Genomic DNA, 16,836 nt, shown 5'->3' on the forward strand with positions numbered 1-16,836 from the left:
TCCTACTTACTGGCTGCTTTCTTATAGAACCCTGGACGGCCAGCCTAGGGAAGGCACCACCCACAATGGGCCAGGCCCTGGGCTCTTCCCCGCCCCCCAAAAACCTACTGGGAGTTGGTCTGGTGCTGCTCTGCATTCAAATGCTAAATAGATTCCTGGGGCTGTGTAAACCTGGCTTCCCAATTTAAAACTATTGGTTAAATAAATCTGGCAACAGTCATTCCCTGGGGGGTAATAGAGGGGGGTGGAGTTTGAGTTAAGGGGCTGGGAGTCCCTGGTAGGCACCAGGAGAGGAGAAAGGAGGATGTACAGAGGGAGCGAGGAGTGTGGAGGAAGAGAGGACATGGAGAACAAGAGGTCGCCAGTAGTCATGATGGACCAGCAACATGTGACAGGATGAAATGCCTCCCAGAACACCATACTCTTAAGAGCAGGATGAACCCAGAAAATCTCAAACAGCAAGTATTTGGGGAGCACAGCTGAGGACATAGCCAGAATACTTTAGATATTTAGATTAGGGATAACCCTCCCCACCCCCATAATTGCACAGAGCCTAACAAATAAATCATAGTTTGAGTCTCATTCATTTGAAGCTAGACGATATTAATTTAGATTAAAATGCCCTAGAGATTATTATACATTAAAATGCCTTAGAGGCTCACCTGCAGCCCAATGTGAGCTATGGGGCTGCTGGAGAGATGCCTCAGTGGTTAAGAGCACTGACTGCTCTTCCAGAGGTCCTGAGTTCAATTCCCAGCAACCACATGGTGGCTCACAACCATCTGTAATGGGATCTGATGCCCTCTTCTGATGTGTCTGAAGATAGCTACAGTGTACTCGTATAAATAAAAATTAATTAAAAAGAAAAAGGACATTGGCTGCTCTTTCAGAGGACCTAGGTTCAGTCCTGTGCACCAACACGATGGTTCACAACCATTGGTAACTCAAATTACAAGAGATCTGACTCCTTCTTCCGACCTCTGAAGAAAAGAATCACACAGTGTGATATGCTGAACCCTGACCCCAGCCCTGAGCCTAACTCTGTCGGACCCCAACCCTGACCCTAACATTGTCTAATCCCAAATCTGTCTAATCCCAACTCTGACTAGGACACTGTCTGACTCCAACCCTAACTCTGTCTAACCTGAACCCCTACCCAGATGCTGTCAACACTGACCCTGAATGCAGGCAAAATACCCATACATATAAAAATGAATTATTAGAGAAAAAAATCCCAAGCTGGGTAGAGTGACTCACACCTATCATCCAGCATGGATTAAAGACCATGCTAGGCTATACAGTAGTTTTTGAGAGTTAAGTAAACCAGAGATAGAGACAGACAGACAGACAGACAGACAGACAGACAGACAGGGAGAGAGAGAGGGAGGGAGAGAGAGAGAGAGAGAGAGAGAGAGAGAGAGAGAGAGAGATTTCTCCACTCTTCTCACCTGTGCCCTCATATCTTGAACTGCTATCCAGTAATCACTATTCAGTAATCACTAGATTACTGCTGTCACAATGAACTCTCAGCTCAGCATCCCTTCTCCCGGCAAGCCAAACAGACAAGGGTTCACATTTTCCCAAGAAATACCAAGCTACAACCAGTCAGTCCACAGTTTTCTATTAACCTAACTAACCTGCTGGGTGGCAATGGTGCACACCTTTAATCCCAGAGCTCAGGGAGGCAGAGGCAGGTGGATCTCTGCTAGTTCAAAGCCAGCTCTGGTCTACAGCCAGGTGGCAGAGTGGTGGCCACCACACCTATAATCTCAGATGCTTAGGAGCTCTTCAAGGCCAGCCTAGACTACGTTGGAAGACCCTACCTCAAAATAAAACAGAATCCAGAATCACACTCAGTGTTAAAAGAGCTTGTGTAGCACATTCCAAACCCTGGTTTAGCCAGGAAAAAAGCAAGACATGGATGAAACTATTAACTCAAGACGACTCAAATGCAAATTGCTCTTGCAGACCCTTGCAAAGCCAGCAACTTAGCCTTTTTTACAAACTACCAAGCCAGCGCCCCAGCAACCCCACCCCAGCCACGGCACCACCCACTTACTTTGCTGGTGTACTTGGCAATGTCCGCAGCCACATCGGCTGAGGCAGTGGCAATGGGCAGGTCAGCGTTGATCACAGACGCTAAGGTACTGGCAGAGCCCGAGCTGCTGACCAGGGCTGCCGGCTGTGTGCTGGTCACCAGCGTGATGGTGGATGTGGACGGGCTCTGGGTGACCTCCTTCTGCTGGACAGCTAAGAAAGCAAAGGGTTTGGTCACTCCACCCGTTTGGAGAAACGCATCCCAGCAGAGCCAGCCGGGTAAGGGAGGGAGCTCTTCTCACCCTCCTAGCTTTTGAACTAGGAGTGCCTCACCTCGCCTAAGCTTGAGCCGGGCTCCTCTGAGCTCTCTCTTCAACTAGACGCCAACCTTGCACTACAAGGACCGGAGCAAAGGCAAACATCTCGAAGAGTTCAAGGCTGTACAATTTAGGTGACTTAATCTAGCCTTGAAGCACCAGGCTACCAAAAGGAATTTACAGCCAAATGCAGTCTTTCCATCTCTATGAGAAGGTTAAGAGCTTGGCTAATCATTGGCAAACCCAGAGAACGTCACACACACACACACACACACACACACACACAGACCCTCTGCTTTCATTACAAGGTCTGAGTTACCCTTTATATACCTTTGAAAATGCCAGCCGCTCCTGGAGACCTTTCCCCAGGCTCGGCAGAACCAGTGTTCTACTAATTAAAATCACTTCTGGCCTTAGGGGAGTAAGAGTCCACCACTCATTAAAGTCTCGGTCCTTGACATTTTTTGGTTTTTGTAGTCTTGGGGACTGAACCCAGGGCTTTGTGCACGCTGAGTAAGCACTCTACGACCGGACTACACCCGTGACCCCACAACTTGAAACGTCCGAAAGCGGAGTGCTCATTAAAATCAACGCCTATCATTTTAATGGATGGCGAAAACGGTGCCACACTCATGGAAGTCAGTCTTTTTGCCACTGCGGCTGGAAATGCGATGTGCTACGCGCGATTATAACCCAGGCTTAGCCATTTCAGCGAGCGGGTGGTTACAAAAGCCTCTACTGAGCAAAGTCTGACCCAAAGGGCTGGCCGGAAGGCATGTTGATGGAGTATGAAGCTTGAAGTCTGTCCCAGGTGCTTTACTGATTAAAACTGGCCCTTGGCTGTGGAAATATGACTTAACAACCTGACACAGGACTAGCTGGAAGCTTAGGACTCTACTGCCGCCACGTCTGGGCACTGCAGCCACCTACCCTATCTGCCGGGGACAACCTTGCATGGAAACAAGACTCCAACGAGGGGTTGTCCTAATCCACTGAGCTCACTCTCAACCTGTCCAGGTTTTCAGGCCTTCCAGCCACCTGGCCTTGAATCCTTGTCCCTGGGACTGGCCTGTCACCTCACCGGGGTGAGCTTGGATGGCGGGAGCATGGGAGAACAGAGTGGACGTGGAGGAAGCTCCTTTGCCACAAGAAACAAGACCTAGACTAGCGCTCCTGGATCTGGGTACACTGGGCTCAGACAACTGGGCGGAGCCATCAGCTGCAGGACGGAGACGGGCCTCCAGCACTGAGTTCTCCGAGGCTGGCTCATCTTTAGCACCGGACGGAGCACAAGTTTGGAAGGAAACCAGTTTTTGCCCCTATTGATTTCTCGCACTCTAAAATTAAGACTTTCCCACAAAGCGCCTAGAGGTTCCATTCTGCTCACAAGGTGCACTTCGCAAAGACATATTCGTTGCAGCATTATCTCATAGTGAGAAAAAAACAGAAGCCTCCTCAATGCCCATTAGCAGGGGGACGCTTTAAATGAACTAGGGAATACTACACAGCAGTCCAAAAGAATAAGACACAGACAGACCTCTAAAACATGCTGATGGGTGGGGAGGGGGGGAAAAAAAAACAAGAATGGTACCACTTTTGCTTAAAAAAAAAAGAAAGAAAAAAGAGGTAATATTTTATGGCCTAATACTATATGGTATAAAAACAAACATATATGCATGCACTGGGAGAGGCGGCACAACAACTAATGATTGTCACGGGAGGGCGGACAGTGACATAGATGGCAAATGGGTCCACATTTAGCATTTGGAATCCTACACACATATTCTGTCCCCTCTGTAAGGAGGAAACACGTATCATTTATAAAACGGGAGGAAAAATATTTAAAAAAAAATCAGGCAAAGAGTTGTTAAAAATAATTCCAAATGGGACGGCAAGACCTGCGTCGACCACGACACAAAGGAATGTGGGGGGGAAAATTAAATGAGGGGGGTGGCCTTTCTCCTGTTGACGTGGCAAAAAGGGGGTGGGCGCCACAGAGAACAGAAGGGGGCGCGGTACCTTTCACGGCCTGTCTGGTCTGATATCTTGTCCCCTGGGAAGACTGAGGCTGCTGCTGTTGGCTCTGCTGTTGCTGCTGCTGTTGCTGCTGCTGCTGCTGCTGGCGCTGTATCTTCTGCATGTGCCACTTTTGGGAGGACGTTTGAAACTTACTTGATGCGTTCCACACGACCCGCTGCACGGCTGGGACAGTCTCCTTCGGTAAGAGCGGCCTCTGCTTCTTCACTGGGCTTCCGGTGACGGCGGCGGTGGCCGGCGCTGTGACCGTGACGGTAGACATCGTGCTGGTGGTGGCAGCCACGGTGACCCCGGCCGCAGGTGCTTGCGTGGCTGAGCGGGTGAGAACCGGCGTCTCTGGGGGAGACTGGTTGCCGGCCGGAGTGGGTGGTGGCGGTTTACCTATGGCTACAGCCAGGCAGAGTAGAAACAAGCAGAAACTGGATTGGATTCCTGAGCAGGGACTTTAAACACAGCAGGGCAGTTCTGGGTCAAACCCAGCAGAGGTGAACTGCTGAAGGAACTCAAGAGGGCCCATGGAGCCCCAAGGACAAACATGGCCTCTGCGACAGCTGTGAATTACACTTCACTGAGCGCAAGCTCGAATCCCAGATCAAGAAGTTACAAGCCTTCTGGGGGAAGAAGAGAGAGCAAGACCCCTTCAGAGCAGCCATTAACTAGCGGCTCAAGCAGTCGGTACTAGGAACAGCCCTTCCTGACGAGGAGCCCTTGAGCTAGAAAAGCAACAGGGTGTACTTGGCCCTGCAGTCCAAGGTGTGCACACCAAATCTACTTTCCCCTAGACAGAGCCACTGGGAGGGGCAGCTGGACATTTAACAAAGGAATTCAGCCCCAGGCCTGAGAACTTCCCCAACCCCCAGCACATTCAGCCTGACTTCCTGCCCAGCCTAGCTTGCATTCTAGATGTATCTGCCACAGCCCTTCATGGAGAGCAAAAATACTGGATTTCCTAGCATGTAACGGTCAGGTTGAGGTCCTCCCCCCACCCCCCAGACAGGGTTTCTCTATGTAGCCTTGGCTGTCCTGGAACTTGCTCTGTAGACCAGGCTGGCCTTGAACTCAGCCTGCCTCTACCTCCCTAAAGGCATGCACCACCAATGCCCAGCAAATTTAAGTCTTAAAGAGGTTTAACTTTTTTTTTTTTAAAGTTTTCTTAAAAGCATTAAGTTGGGGCCTGGGGAATGTAGCTCATGGTGGGGCACTAGCTGTCTGCATTTACCTAGGCTTAAGTTTCGGGATGGCAGGACCGAGGGCAGGATGGCACGTCAGTGGAGAAGCTGGGGCACTCAACTCGCTTCTGAAGGGGAGATGTTAGGAGCTGCAGATGGTGCCAGCCTGCACTCCACCCCACCCAGGGTGCTCAGAAAACACACGCCAGACATGGTTACAAGGGGACTTTGCTATCCTGGACCACTACTCCTTGGCATGACATGAGGATGATGTTTGTCCTTCCCTTTAGATTCAGATCACCCAGAAAAACACATGGTAGTTCTAGATAGGATCTTGAACAACCTTTGGGTTACAAGAAGCCAAGGGAGGATGGAAGAGTAGAGTTGCCGTCTCCTCTGAGGCGAAAGTTTCTGGCCTGGTGAGCATCCCACTCCTCTAAGGACCAGAGTTCAGTCAAGCCAGTGAGAAAGCTGCAGAGAGGCAGGGCTGGCTGGTCCTTTTGGCTGGCCCAATGGACACCAGACCCTGTCTGCCCTGGGTACAGGAGCTTTGAACCTGCCCATTCTATGAGCTGGTGACAAGAACCCATCCATCCTCACTAACTAGCCTGGTCACTTTCAGGGCCTCAAAAAGTCAGTTCTGCTCTTCACCAGCTCCGTGAGGTGTGCCTGGTTGCTGGTGATCTTTTCCCAGTACACCACAGTAGTAGAAACAAGTGTTCCAGCCCGGCCCAAGAATATGGAAATTTCTTCAGTAGGATGAATTCCAGAAATCTCCTCCATGACTTCTTCTATGAGGAGAATTCTGGGGTGGGGGGGATTAGAAAGCTCGAGGAAATTCAATTGTCTTAGAGAACTCTGGAGGATGCCTTGGATCACTCTAAGGAAATGCAGATTACCTACCGGCCCCATTAAATTACTAAACTGGAGGTCAGAGTTTTGCATTTGTAAAGCCTAACTCGAAGCCCTGCAAGGGTGGGAACGCCCACAGTGGTGGGTGGTCACGGAGCTCGCTGGCTGTAAAGGCTTGGTCTACATCCACACTTGGGCTGGGTGTCCACACTACACAACACCTTCACTTCAGGACCAGCCAGAGGGAAGGAAAGACAGCTGTAGAGATCCTGAGTGTCGCCTCTGAGAAAGACCATCCACCCACCGTCGAGGGGCATCTCGGGAACTCTGGGTTATTGAGGTAAGTTTCTCGCCTCGGACCTTGGAAAACTGCGCTCTGATTGTGTTGTGTTCTAGACTCATCTTTAACTCAATCTACCATCGCTCAGGGTTTGCTGGATCCCGGCTGTTTCCTTTAGACATCAAATCCAGGAACAGCTCTGTCAGAATGCTAATCGTTTCTTAAAACCGTCAGATCCATTTTCCGTGGGTCTTTCTGCTTTCACTGATGGGAAAGGAAGCTCACAACCATAGTGAAAGCTCTTGTTCACAACCCTCCCGCCCCCCAGAGTCTGCACAGCTTGTTTTGCTTGGTCGGTTTTGTTTGAGGCAGGGTCTGAAGTAGTCAAGGCTGGCCTTGAACTCCTTCCTTGTTCTCGCCCCTCTACCTCCAAGTGCTGGGATTTGAAATTTGGGTTACCACACCTACCCTAGTTCTTATTTGTCTATCAAACCTTTCCCCTAAGCCAGGGCAGAAGGCAAATCCATCAAAGGATGCATTCCATGGTCCTTCAGTGGGCAGAGGAACTTGGCCAAGGATGCTGCACTGAATTTGATTCCCAGGATGCACGTGGTGGAGAGACCCGATTCTCTTGAGTTGTCCTTTCACACACACACACACACACACCTATATATACACGCACACACTTTCTTTTAAGCCTGTTTCAGAAAGAATAGGAGGTTCTGAATGTCACAGGAGAAGCAGAGTCCTACAGTCCTTACAAGGAGGAAAGGTTACATCTAACAAGCAGGCTCTCTACTCCAGACAGATCTCTAAGGCCTTCAGCATGCCTCAGTGGAAACTCAAGCTTCCCACCCTCCCCCATCAAGATAAGTTTTTTTTTTTCCTCCCTTTTTTCAGAGCTGGGGACCGAACCCAGGGTCTTGCACTCTACCACTGAGCTAAATCCCCAACCCATTTTTTTTTTTTTTTACCTTCGACCAAGATCTATCCTAGCTTTTCTATTTTGTTTTGCTATTTTATTGTATGTGTAAGAATGTTTTCACTGTACATATGTCTATTCTGTGTCCCTTGCACGCCTGGTACCTACAGAGGCCAGAAGAGGGTGCTGGATTCCCTGGACCTGGAGTTACAAATGGTTGTGAGCCACCTTGTGGGTGCGGGAATTGAACCCCAGTCCTCTGCTACAACAGTCAGTTCTCTTAACTGCTGAGCCATCTCTCCATCTCCAGCCCCTCATCACAGATATCTTGTTCCCTTTTCCTCAGTCGCAGGAAATCGGTCTTTATTAAGGACTGAGATTCCAGGCCACCCAAATAGGCACGCAACAGGGGAAAAGGTTCTCAAAACACATCAAGAACTTGCTCTAAGTCTGGCATACAGCAAGGCAGGGGAACAGTGGTTCCTGCCTTACCCCAGGTTACGGGGAGAGATCGATCAGTTCCTATCAGAAACAAGACACCAAAACACGAAGACTGGCTGCCCATCACAAACACACCCTGTACCTCAGGAGTGCCACCCCTCGGCATAAGATGGACCACGCGGGATCTTAAATGGTGTTGGATGTTACTGGCATCCTCCAGCACCCACCCGCCCAGTCAAAATCTCGCTGTGACTCTGTTAGGAGAAGGACGCTCTTCAACCAGCCCCTTCAGAGAGGTTTCCAGCAAACCCACTGACGTACTTCATAAGCCTCAAGAGATTCAGGCTGTGGTCCTCAGCCTGGTAGGTTTTGCCCACTAGGGGAAGGCACGTTTGATGGACGGATGCTCCTGCCATCTAGTGGCTAGAGGTCAGAGTTGCACCTACACCACCCTTCACTGTAAGGAGCAAGAAATTCCAGAGACACCCGGGGCTAGGATATCTCAATGCACATGAACAGACCGTCACATCGAGTAGACGATGAATGAAATCCCCCCCCCCTTTTTTTTTAACGGTAGCACAATTCCTCATGGATGGTGCCTGCCTCGCTGTGAGGCCCTGGGTTCAATCACCAGTACTGGATAAGGTAGTGACTACCTATCATCTTATCACATGGGAGAGGTCCTTGGCTAAGTAACTCAAGGCCAAACTGAACCATGGGAAACCCTTAAGCAAGCAGACCTAAAGCGAACTTCACAAGAAACGGGTATTTCTCTGGTTCTCAGTATTGGGGGTCAGGCAGGGCCGTATGCAGATAGAGCATGGCCTTTTGCACCTCCCGTCACGTAGGGTTGGTGGTCAGGTGCTCAACCACCACACACAAGGGCCAGGGCTTAATCCAACATCAAACACCAGTCAAAGTCTGTGTGACTTACCATCCTGCTTGGGCGACGGCACCTTGGGCTCTTTCTTGTTTTTTCGACCCTCCCGCCCAGAAGGATCTTCTCCTAAGTCTATGACAAGTTCGCTCTCTGAGTCCGAATCCAAGCCCAAGTGCACTGTGGGAGAATCTGTCTCATCCTTTCCCTTCAATTTGTCCTTCGTGGGGTGAGGGGATGGCTTTGCTTTCTCTGCAAAGTCCTTCTCGGGCTCGGGGCTGGCCTTGTCCTTGGCGGGTGCGGGGTCCACTTTCTCTCCAACGGGCGAGTTACTCTTCACTTCCTCTTTGACCTCCACCTGGTTCGAGGGCTTGGGCTTCCTTTTGATGGCAGGGGCCTCTTTGTCCACCCGGCTCCCCTCCTTGTCCTCGGGGTCCTCCGGCTCATTCTTGGGCTTCTGTTCCTCGTCGCTGACGTACTCGCTGTCGCTGCTCTCTGACTTTTCCGAATCCTCTGAGTCGCTGTGCTCCACGGCCGTATAAACGTCCTCCGAGATCTCGTTTATGCCTGGGGTCAAAAGGAAACCAGCACAGCTTAGCCGCCAAGCAAAGACAGGTGGGAAACACGTCACCGTCTCGGTGAGAACAAGGTAGAGAAGCTACAGACTGTCGGGGTTTTTGTAAAGCTGAAACTCTGTGAGGCTGGTGACTGATGGGGGTGGGGGCATTAAGATGGAGGCCTGGAGAAGCCAAATGTCAAGGCACAAACCAGTTGGGACCCAAACAAGATGGCTGGGCTTCCCCAAGCTTAATGAGGCAGCTCCAGAAGGCCAGGGTCTTGGGGAGTGGGGGAGGGCACCTGCTCGCCCTAAGCGCATCTACCCTCACACTTCCTAGCTGGGCAGTGCTGGCAGCTTACCGGTAGTATGCATTGCCTTTTGCAGATTAGAATTCTCTACCGAATTCAGAAATGGAGAACTTCCACATAGGGATCAAGGCAGGGGTGACTATTCACAGAACAGAGGAGCTAGCCAAATTGGGGTGCCAGCCTCTAAGTAGCAAGCCACAGGTGGGTGAAGAGAAACACCCAAGCCCCTTAAGTAGGGGTAGATCTTCTCTAGGTAGCTTGGTGCCAAGCAAGTTCCCTGTGCTACTCAAGTGCTTACGTGAACGCACCGTCCTTCTCACAAAGGGGACACGGTGAAATCACACCAGTACATGTCCATCAAAGAATGCAGGCACAGGATAGCAGGTGTCCTGCTCACATAATCCACCCTCCCCCCCCACAGAGGCACTGGAACTGTATCTGCCTCTCCCAGGGCCCAACACACATGAGGTCTTTAATGAGGGCACAGTCAAGAGCTTTGTACTACTGGTAGGTGAGCATCGGGGACGGACGGACGGACGGACGGACGGACGGATGGATGGATGGAGGAACTGTTATCTAGAGGACTTTGAGCAAGAGGCCTACTCATTAAGGAGTTAAGATGGAGCTGAAGACTATTACACAGACACGGGGGCTTAGCAGAACGAGGTGGGTCCATGAGACAAACAAACTAAGGAAATTCTTACAAGAAATAATAGAGCTTTATGGAAGGATGCAAGAGAAACAGACCCCAGAATCGCTCTCCAATCCCTGCCTCTCACTATCCTGTCAGGACAGGGACCCTAACCAGGAGAACAGTGGTGCCAGCAAGATATGCCTTAGCCGGACACCCTTGTACTGTCTCAGGATTAAAACAAAGGTCCCCATTCCCCAGCCATTTCACAAAGGTGAGGCAGATGCCTGGTACCAGAAAACTTGTCTGTGGGGAAGACATGTCATGCCAGAGAGACAGACGAGAGAACTGAAACAATGGTGGGTCACTGACAGACAGGGCCACATCCTGATCAGGATCACTAGGCTATGGAACCTCCAGCCCTCTCTTTAAAGTACATTAAATACATTTTCCTTCTCTGCTTCACCACTACCCATTTGGCCTGTGGGAGACAGCTGGGCACCGCTGTCAGAGCCTGAGCTTTGATCCTAAAAATCTTAGACAACAAGGATACCCGCTGGTCACCCCCTAATTGTAACTCCCTCCTCACTTAAGGATCCAGGGTACCAGCTGACACCAGAGACCCCTCTCTCAGGATGACCCTCACTCCTGGACTCCTTACTGCTCAACACTTCTTCCTCAGGCCCCCTGGATTAATTTACTAGCCAACCGAGTATTCCAGAACATAAGCTAGATGCATAAGACCAGCTTCCACAGAGAGGCAAATCCCTATAAGATCGTCTCCCTGTTTTCGAAGCCTCCATAGAGGGCAGGCCCACCACAGAACCCCTTGTGCTTTGGGACAAGAAAGGGATACAGGATGACAGCCAACGGAGAAGAGGTCACCAAGACTTCCGGTAGGTGAAGTGTGTGTGGTGTGCAGGCTGGAAGGGGAGGGAGTGACGTGGGTGGCCACACCTGTAGGGTTGGCCTTTGTAAGCCCCATCCAGGAGCAATGCAGAATTTAGAGCATTCTGAGTTTAGAGGCAAACTTGGAACGCTGGTGCTTCTGCACCCACACTTGACATTCTCAGGCCAGGAAAGACCCTCCACTGAATTCAAAGCCCCTTTTGGAAAACCTGAAATAGCAAATCTGAGGTAATTCTGGGTGCAGTGCATTCTTGATATCCAGACAGGTGGAGGTCAAGGCAGCTGGTAAGGTCACAGCGAGTTCCGCCTCCTTCTATCCCGGCGCATCCCCAAGACGAGTACCCGCAGGGCAGGCAGCCGGGACCCACCTAGCTGTGCTTTGCAACTCTCTATGGTCTTGTCCAGGTTGAGCTGGAAACGGCTTCGAATTTGCCGCTTGGGAGAGATGAGGGGGACGGGAGCTGACTGCTGCTGGACCGACTCGCTCAGCTCCTTCAGGTCCATCTCGGCTTTGCTTCGATCTGGAAGACACCAGCACATCCTCAGTCAGACCGGGCTCTCACCCTCCGAGAGAACCACCACCCACCACCGCTCAGGTGAGCAGGGCGCTAATTAAGTTTTCATATTCGACCATAACAGCACCCAGCTGCCCAGAGAAAACAGCGTGCCCATGGTGGCAGTGGACAGCAACGAGAAACACGTGGTTACTTCCCCCACAAAACAATGGACTGAGTATAGAAAATGCTTATCCCAACTGCTAGTAACATTCGGGGAGCTCAGCTGCACCGAGAAGGCTGCCAATAATCTATCCAAACACAATTAATGTGAGGGAAGCACCTGCCTAGCCAGAATCTAGAGAGAGCTTCCCTCGAGCAAGAAGCACGGAGAGGACAGACACCCTGAGCATGTCCCTGCAGCCTCCAAACCAGACGTTTAACTTTCATTCCCAGGCTGGCTAAGGATTGAAAAAAGAAAAGATAGGAATTCGGAGACCCGCGCTTTCTAGCTTGGGTGTAAGCATCCAGGGCAGCTGGGGAGAGGCAGGGGACGACTCTCCTGTGGTACTGACCTGGGCTGAAAAGTCCTCTCAGGTGAGCCAAGTCGACCTGACGCTCGGGTCTCCGGTTCCCTGGCTACCTCTGGCAAAGTGCTGGCTGTTGGACCAGCTAGACCAGATTTCTAAAGACCAGTGAGTTCACTGTTAGAATTGTTTCTCAGTGCCCAAAACCAAGGGAAAGGGGGGTGAGGAGGCAAAGAACGGAGATTCTCGGAGGGGCTTGAAAGGTCCTTCCGTTGACCTGTTCTCCCCAGTCTCCCCTCCAAATCCCCCCCCAGATGATCCCAGATTCTATCAGTAACAGAAACACTTCCAAGCCTGTTCCCTCTGGATCTGAGCTGCCTCCCTGATACTCCACAGACTCAGGGCCTCCCTCCACCACTGTCAGAGAAGTCACTCAGAAGCCATTGGAGAGCTAGACAGGAAGAGCTATTCCCTCTTTGGTTTTGACCTAAGACAGACCCCTTCCTGTGGCACAAGATTCTCCCTACAGCATAGAGCTCCCTCAGCCCCTGCAAACCCACAGTGCACAGGCAGAAAGCCCCAAACAGCTGTAACTCATTAATTACCACAGTGATGCCCCCACTGGGAGAGAACACACCCCCCAAACACACAAGACCTCGGACACACATATATGCACCAAATGTTCACAGCAGGTGGGGACACTACTCTCATAAGTCAAGACGTGTCCCCACAAGTCTGTGTCTGAACACAGAAGTTCTTGTGTGCACCTGGGATCAGCTAAGTATGTGATCAAAGGGAAGCAAGTCCCACTACCAGGTCTTCTTGTACCTTCTGGACCGAACACCCATCTTCATGGCTGACTCTCCATGTGTTCTGTGAGCACACTCAAGCATGCTTCAGGGGGCTTTCAGAGTTGAGGAGACAATGTTTATTTAAGTCTTCCAAAGAAAGAGAAGGAGAACACCTTTGTCCCCAAGCACCCTAAGGAATTACCTCAGCAGTTCTAGGAGGGCTGGGCACCAGGGCCATTCAAGTTGGGACCAGGAAACAGTTTGCCTTAACTACTGTGAGCCCACGTCTTGGAAAAGAGCCAGACCTGGCCTGGTGGTGTGGCTGTGGACATGTGTGTCAGTGCAGACATCTGTGAGTAGACACTTCCTTAGCTTTACCTTTGAGGCGAGTGATTGCTAAGAGTTCAAGGACAGCTGGGTCTACACAGCAAACAGGGCAGTCTTGGCTTACAGTGTGTGCCTAGGTCTCGAAGGCTAAACTCTTAATATGATAATCCAAAGTACCCATTTTACAAAATAAGGCACCCCTGGCCAATAAGCTATTTTATCTCATAAGAACAGGTTGCTCAATGCAGGGGAGCTGGAATCAAGTCTGAGGGCAGCTTACAGAGACTTCACCCAGACATAATGAGCCATCCTGGAGTGCTGGCTGGGGTGCATCTCTCCTCTCCTCCATGGGAGAAAGCAGCAGCAGCAGCACCTCCTATTCCTACCACAGGCAGGCGACTCCCCTCCCTTCTCTACCGGATGGGTTCCAGCTCCCCCAGGCTAGCAGCGTTTTGAATGTTTCAGCTCTGGCTATAAGTGGAAACCTGTAGAATGAATAGCCACGCTAGATAGAGGTGCACTCCTCCATTTCTGCAAGGGAACGCAGAGCTGAACAGCCTTCACGGGGCAACTTGACAGCATCTCTAAATGTGAAGCCCAGGAGGCCCCTTCTTCTCTACAGATTTCCCGCCCATGAGGGCAGAAATGCCTAAACTGTTGGAACGGACAACTACGTCGTGCCCATAAGTAAGGATGAGGGCTTCCGATTGCCCAGAAATGACACAGGGATAATCAGGACCTTGGAAACACAGCAGGGGAAGATTCCTAGGTTGGCATCAAAAGGCAACCCATTCTAGGGAAAGGAAACCAGGGGTAGAGGTAGGGAGCCTTGGGGTGGGGAGAAAGAGAGATGGGAATGTGAATGCAGGTTCTCCTGAGGTGCTGACACTGGTACTGAAGACATGGGGCTGAGGTAGTCATAGTCACAGTGGTGGGGAGTGTGTGTGCTCTCCTGCTGGTACAGTGGTGGAAAATTCCCGCTGCCTGCTCCCTCCAGCCAGGGGCACTCATATCCTCGAGGACAAACACTACCAGGGATGAGACTCAGACTTCTGATCCAGAGGTACAGACAAAGAGCAGAGGGAAGGCATGGGGCAGTGTCCCCTGGGGGAAAGGGATGGGCACAGGGGCTCAGACCTTCAGTGATGCTCTTCCCAGGACTGTCATTGCCAGAGGACATGGGCACAATGGCGTTATCCAGAGTGCCACCATCCTGGGTTGTCCCGGTCTCACAGACACAAAGACAAGCAGGAGGGCCACAAGTTCAAGGCCTGCCACGACTATACGGTGAGTTCCAGGTCAGTGTGAACTAAACAACAACCTGTCTCAGAAAAAACAAGACCAGCGAGGGGGGTCAGCCATGCAAGGCATCTCACCACCAGACCTACCAACCCTGGTCTGGACCTGGGCCCTGGAAGGACAGAACAATACCTCAGGCTGCCCTTTGGCCTCCGCATACTCACGCAAAAATGTTTGCTTGCATATGTGCGTGTGTGCAAGAAAGAGGGAGAGAGGGGCTTTAATCCCAGCATTCAAGAGACAGGGACAAGCAGATCTCGAGTTCAAGGCTACATGGTGGGAGGGGATTAAATAAGCCACCCCAAATCTATAGTTGAACCCTCTATTCTAACCCAGACAATCCCTGGTTTGCCTCACATGTATGTCTCCAATGTGGCTTTCTTCCTGTGCTGTCTTAAACAGTTCCCTGTTTAGCTGGACAGTGACTTCTCACCATCAGTGGCCAGCACTCTAGATCATGTCACATGGGCGGATATAAAATCACTGCCCTCCCCTCTACCCTTCAACCTTTTCCACCACGTACAGCATTCTTCAGGGTCCCTAGCAGAGCCCCTGAATGTGAGACTAAAATCCCATCCCAGGAACCCACCCATGTATCCAATGTTGTCACCCCCACTGACTGAGATGAGATATGAACCCTAGAATTATTGGAGGGGAGACAGGACAAAATTCATGGATTCCTTAGAGCCACCACACCTCACCCACACCTCAAGCCATGCTTAGAAAACCCAGGGGTATCACAAGGATGCCCAGTGGGCTCCTGGTTTTCAGAAGGAGCTATTCTTGCCAGGTGATTGGCAGAGAGGCAATGTCACCATGAGAACGCCTCTGTTCCACAGTGCTTCTGTTCAGAGTGTGAAGGTGGGAGGAGGCCCCGAGAAAAGAAACCACATTTCTAGAATAACGAATGTCCCCGAGGCAGCAAGCTGGTCCCCCTTCTGAATCAAGTGAGGAACCAGCTGGTGCCCCTGGATGGAGTCTTAGCAAGGACCTTGAATGTCCAACTCAAGCCAGGCTATAGATAAAAGGCAAGGGAGTAAACTGGACTACACTTGGGGGCCATTGGTCCTGTCACCCTAGGAACCAGTGACATAGCTTGGATGGCGCTGTGAATTCATTGTCATGGGACACCATACGCCTCTTTCCCCACCAAGGAATGTTCTAGCCCACGGTATCTGGAAACCCCTGGAGTTGCTTCCTTTGCCGGTGGCTTCTCTCTGGCCTCCTACCCCTCCTCTTCCCTTTACTGATCTCTGCCTATTCCAGTGGCCCAGGGACTTTGCTCCATCTGGACACTCTAAGCCCAGCTGTCAACCTCCGGATCCACTGGGGCTGGGTGGGTCTCTGATGAGGTCATGATAAGCTACATCTCTGGGCTTTAACCACAAGGTGGCAGCATTCAATTACTCAGAACTGTAACCTGCCCCTTGCTCCCTGGGATGCAGGCCACCCTAGGCTGCATGGAATTTAACTGCAAGCACTCCATGGATAGACCTTGTCTCTCTCAGACAGACGGACACACCACACCAAGTGGAGCCAGGCCTGGTGGCACATGACAATAACCACAACACTTGAAAGGTAAAGACAGGATCATGAGATCCAGGGTCTGAGCCGCAAGGCAAGCTCAATCCAGATGAAAATGTCACATTTTAAAAAATGAGGAACGGCTACAGAGCTGACTCAGAGGCTAAGAACACTGGCTGTACTTACAGAGGCCCAGAACTAAGTCCCAGCACTGCCATGGCAGATCACAGCCATCTGCAACTCCAGATAGAAAGGACATGATCCCTTCTGCCTGCCACAGGCAATAGACACGCATGTGGCACACAGACACTCATGCAGAACACCCATACTCATAAGAGAATGGAAACTATCAGAAAACCCACCCCAAAACAGTAAGACTCATAAAACTTGCTTCAGTCACATATATTTACACAGGGCAAAACTGGTTTACGAGAATTACTTGTAAAGACTGGCCCAAAATGGTTTGTGGTAAAACACCTTTGTGAGCCAACCAGCTGCCCAAGAAACCCCTCCTGTTCCTCCTTATCTCCCCTAA

General features: G+C 50.9%; 1 protein-coding gene across 29 annotated transcripts in view; it reads right to left on the reverse strand.

The window, feature by feature from the left end:
• Zmynd8 (zinc finger, MYND-type containing 8) overlaps positions 1-16,836 on the reverse strand; it is a 113,221-nt gene that overhangs the window by 16,296 nt on the left and 80,089 nt on the right. For 17 of the 29 annotated variants that reach the window (XM_063283400.1, XM_006235555.5, XM_063283398.1 and 14 more), the window contains 4 exons: positions 11,708-11,860; positions 8,990-9,499; positions 4,374-4,778; positions 2,060-2,250 (listed from right to left, as the gene is read on the reverse strand). In XM_063283400.1, coding sequence (XP_063139470.1) covers positions 2,060-2,250; positions 4,374-4,778; positions 8,990-9,499; positions 11,708-11,860 — 1,259 coding nt within the window. The remainder of the gene's footprint in view (positions 1-2,059; positions 2,251-4,373; positions 4,779-8,989; positions 9,500-11,707; positions 11,861-16,836) is intronic. The other 12 variants (XM_063283402.1, XM_006235567.5, XM_006235564.5 and 9 more) reach the window with 2 other exon arrangements.

The sequence above is a fragment of the Rattus norvegicus genome, chromosome 3, assembly GCF_036323735.1.
Source record: "Rattus norvegicus strain BN/NHsdMcwi chromosome 3, GRCr8, whole genome shotgun sequence".
In the NCBI taxonomy this organism is placed as follows: Eukaryota; Metazoa; Chordata; class Mammalia; order Rodentia; family Muridae; genus Rattus; species Rattus norvegicus.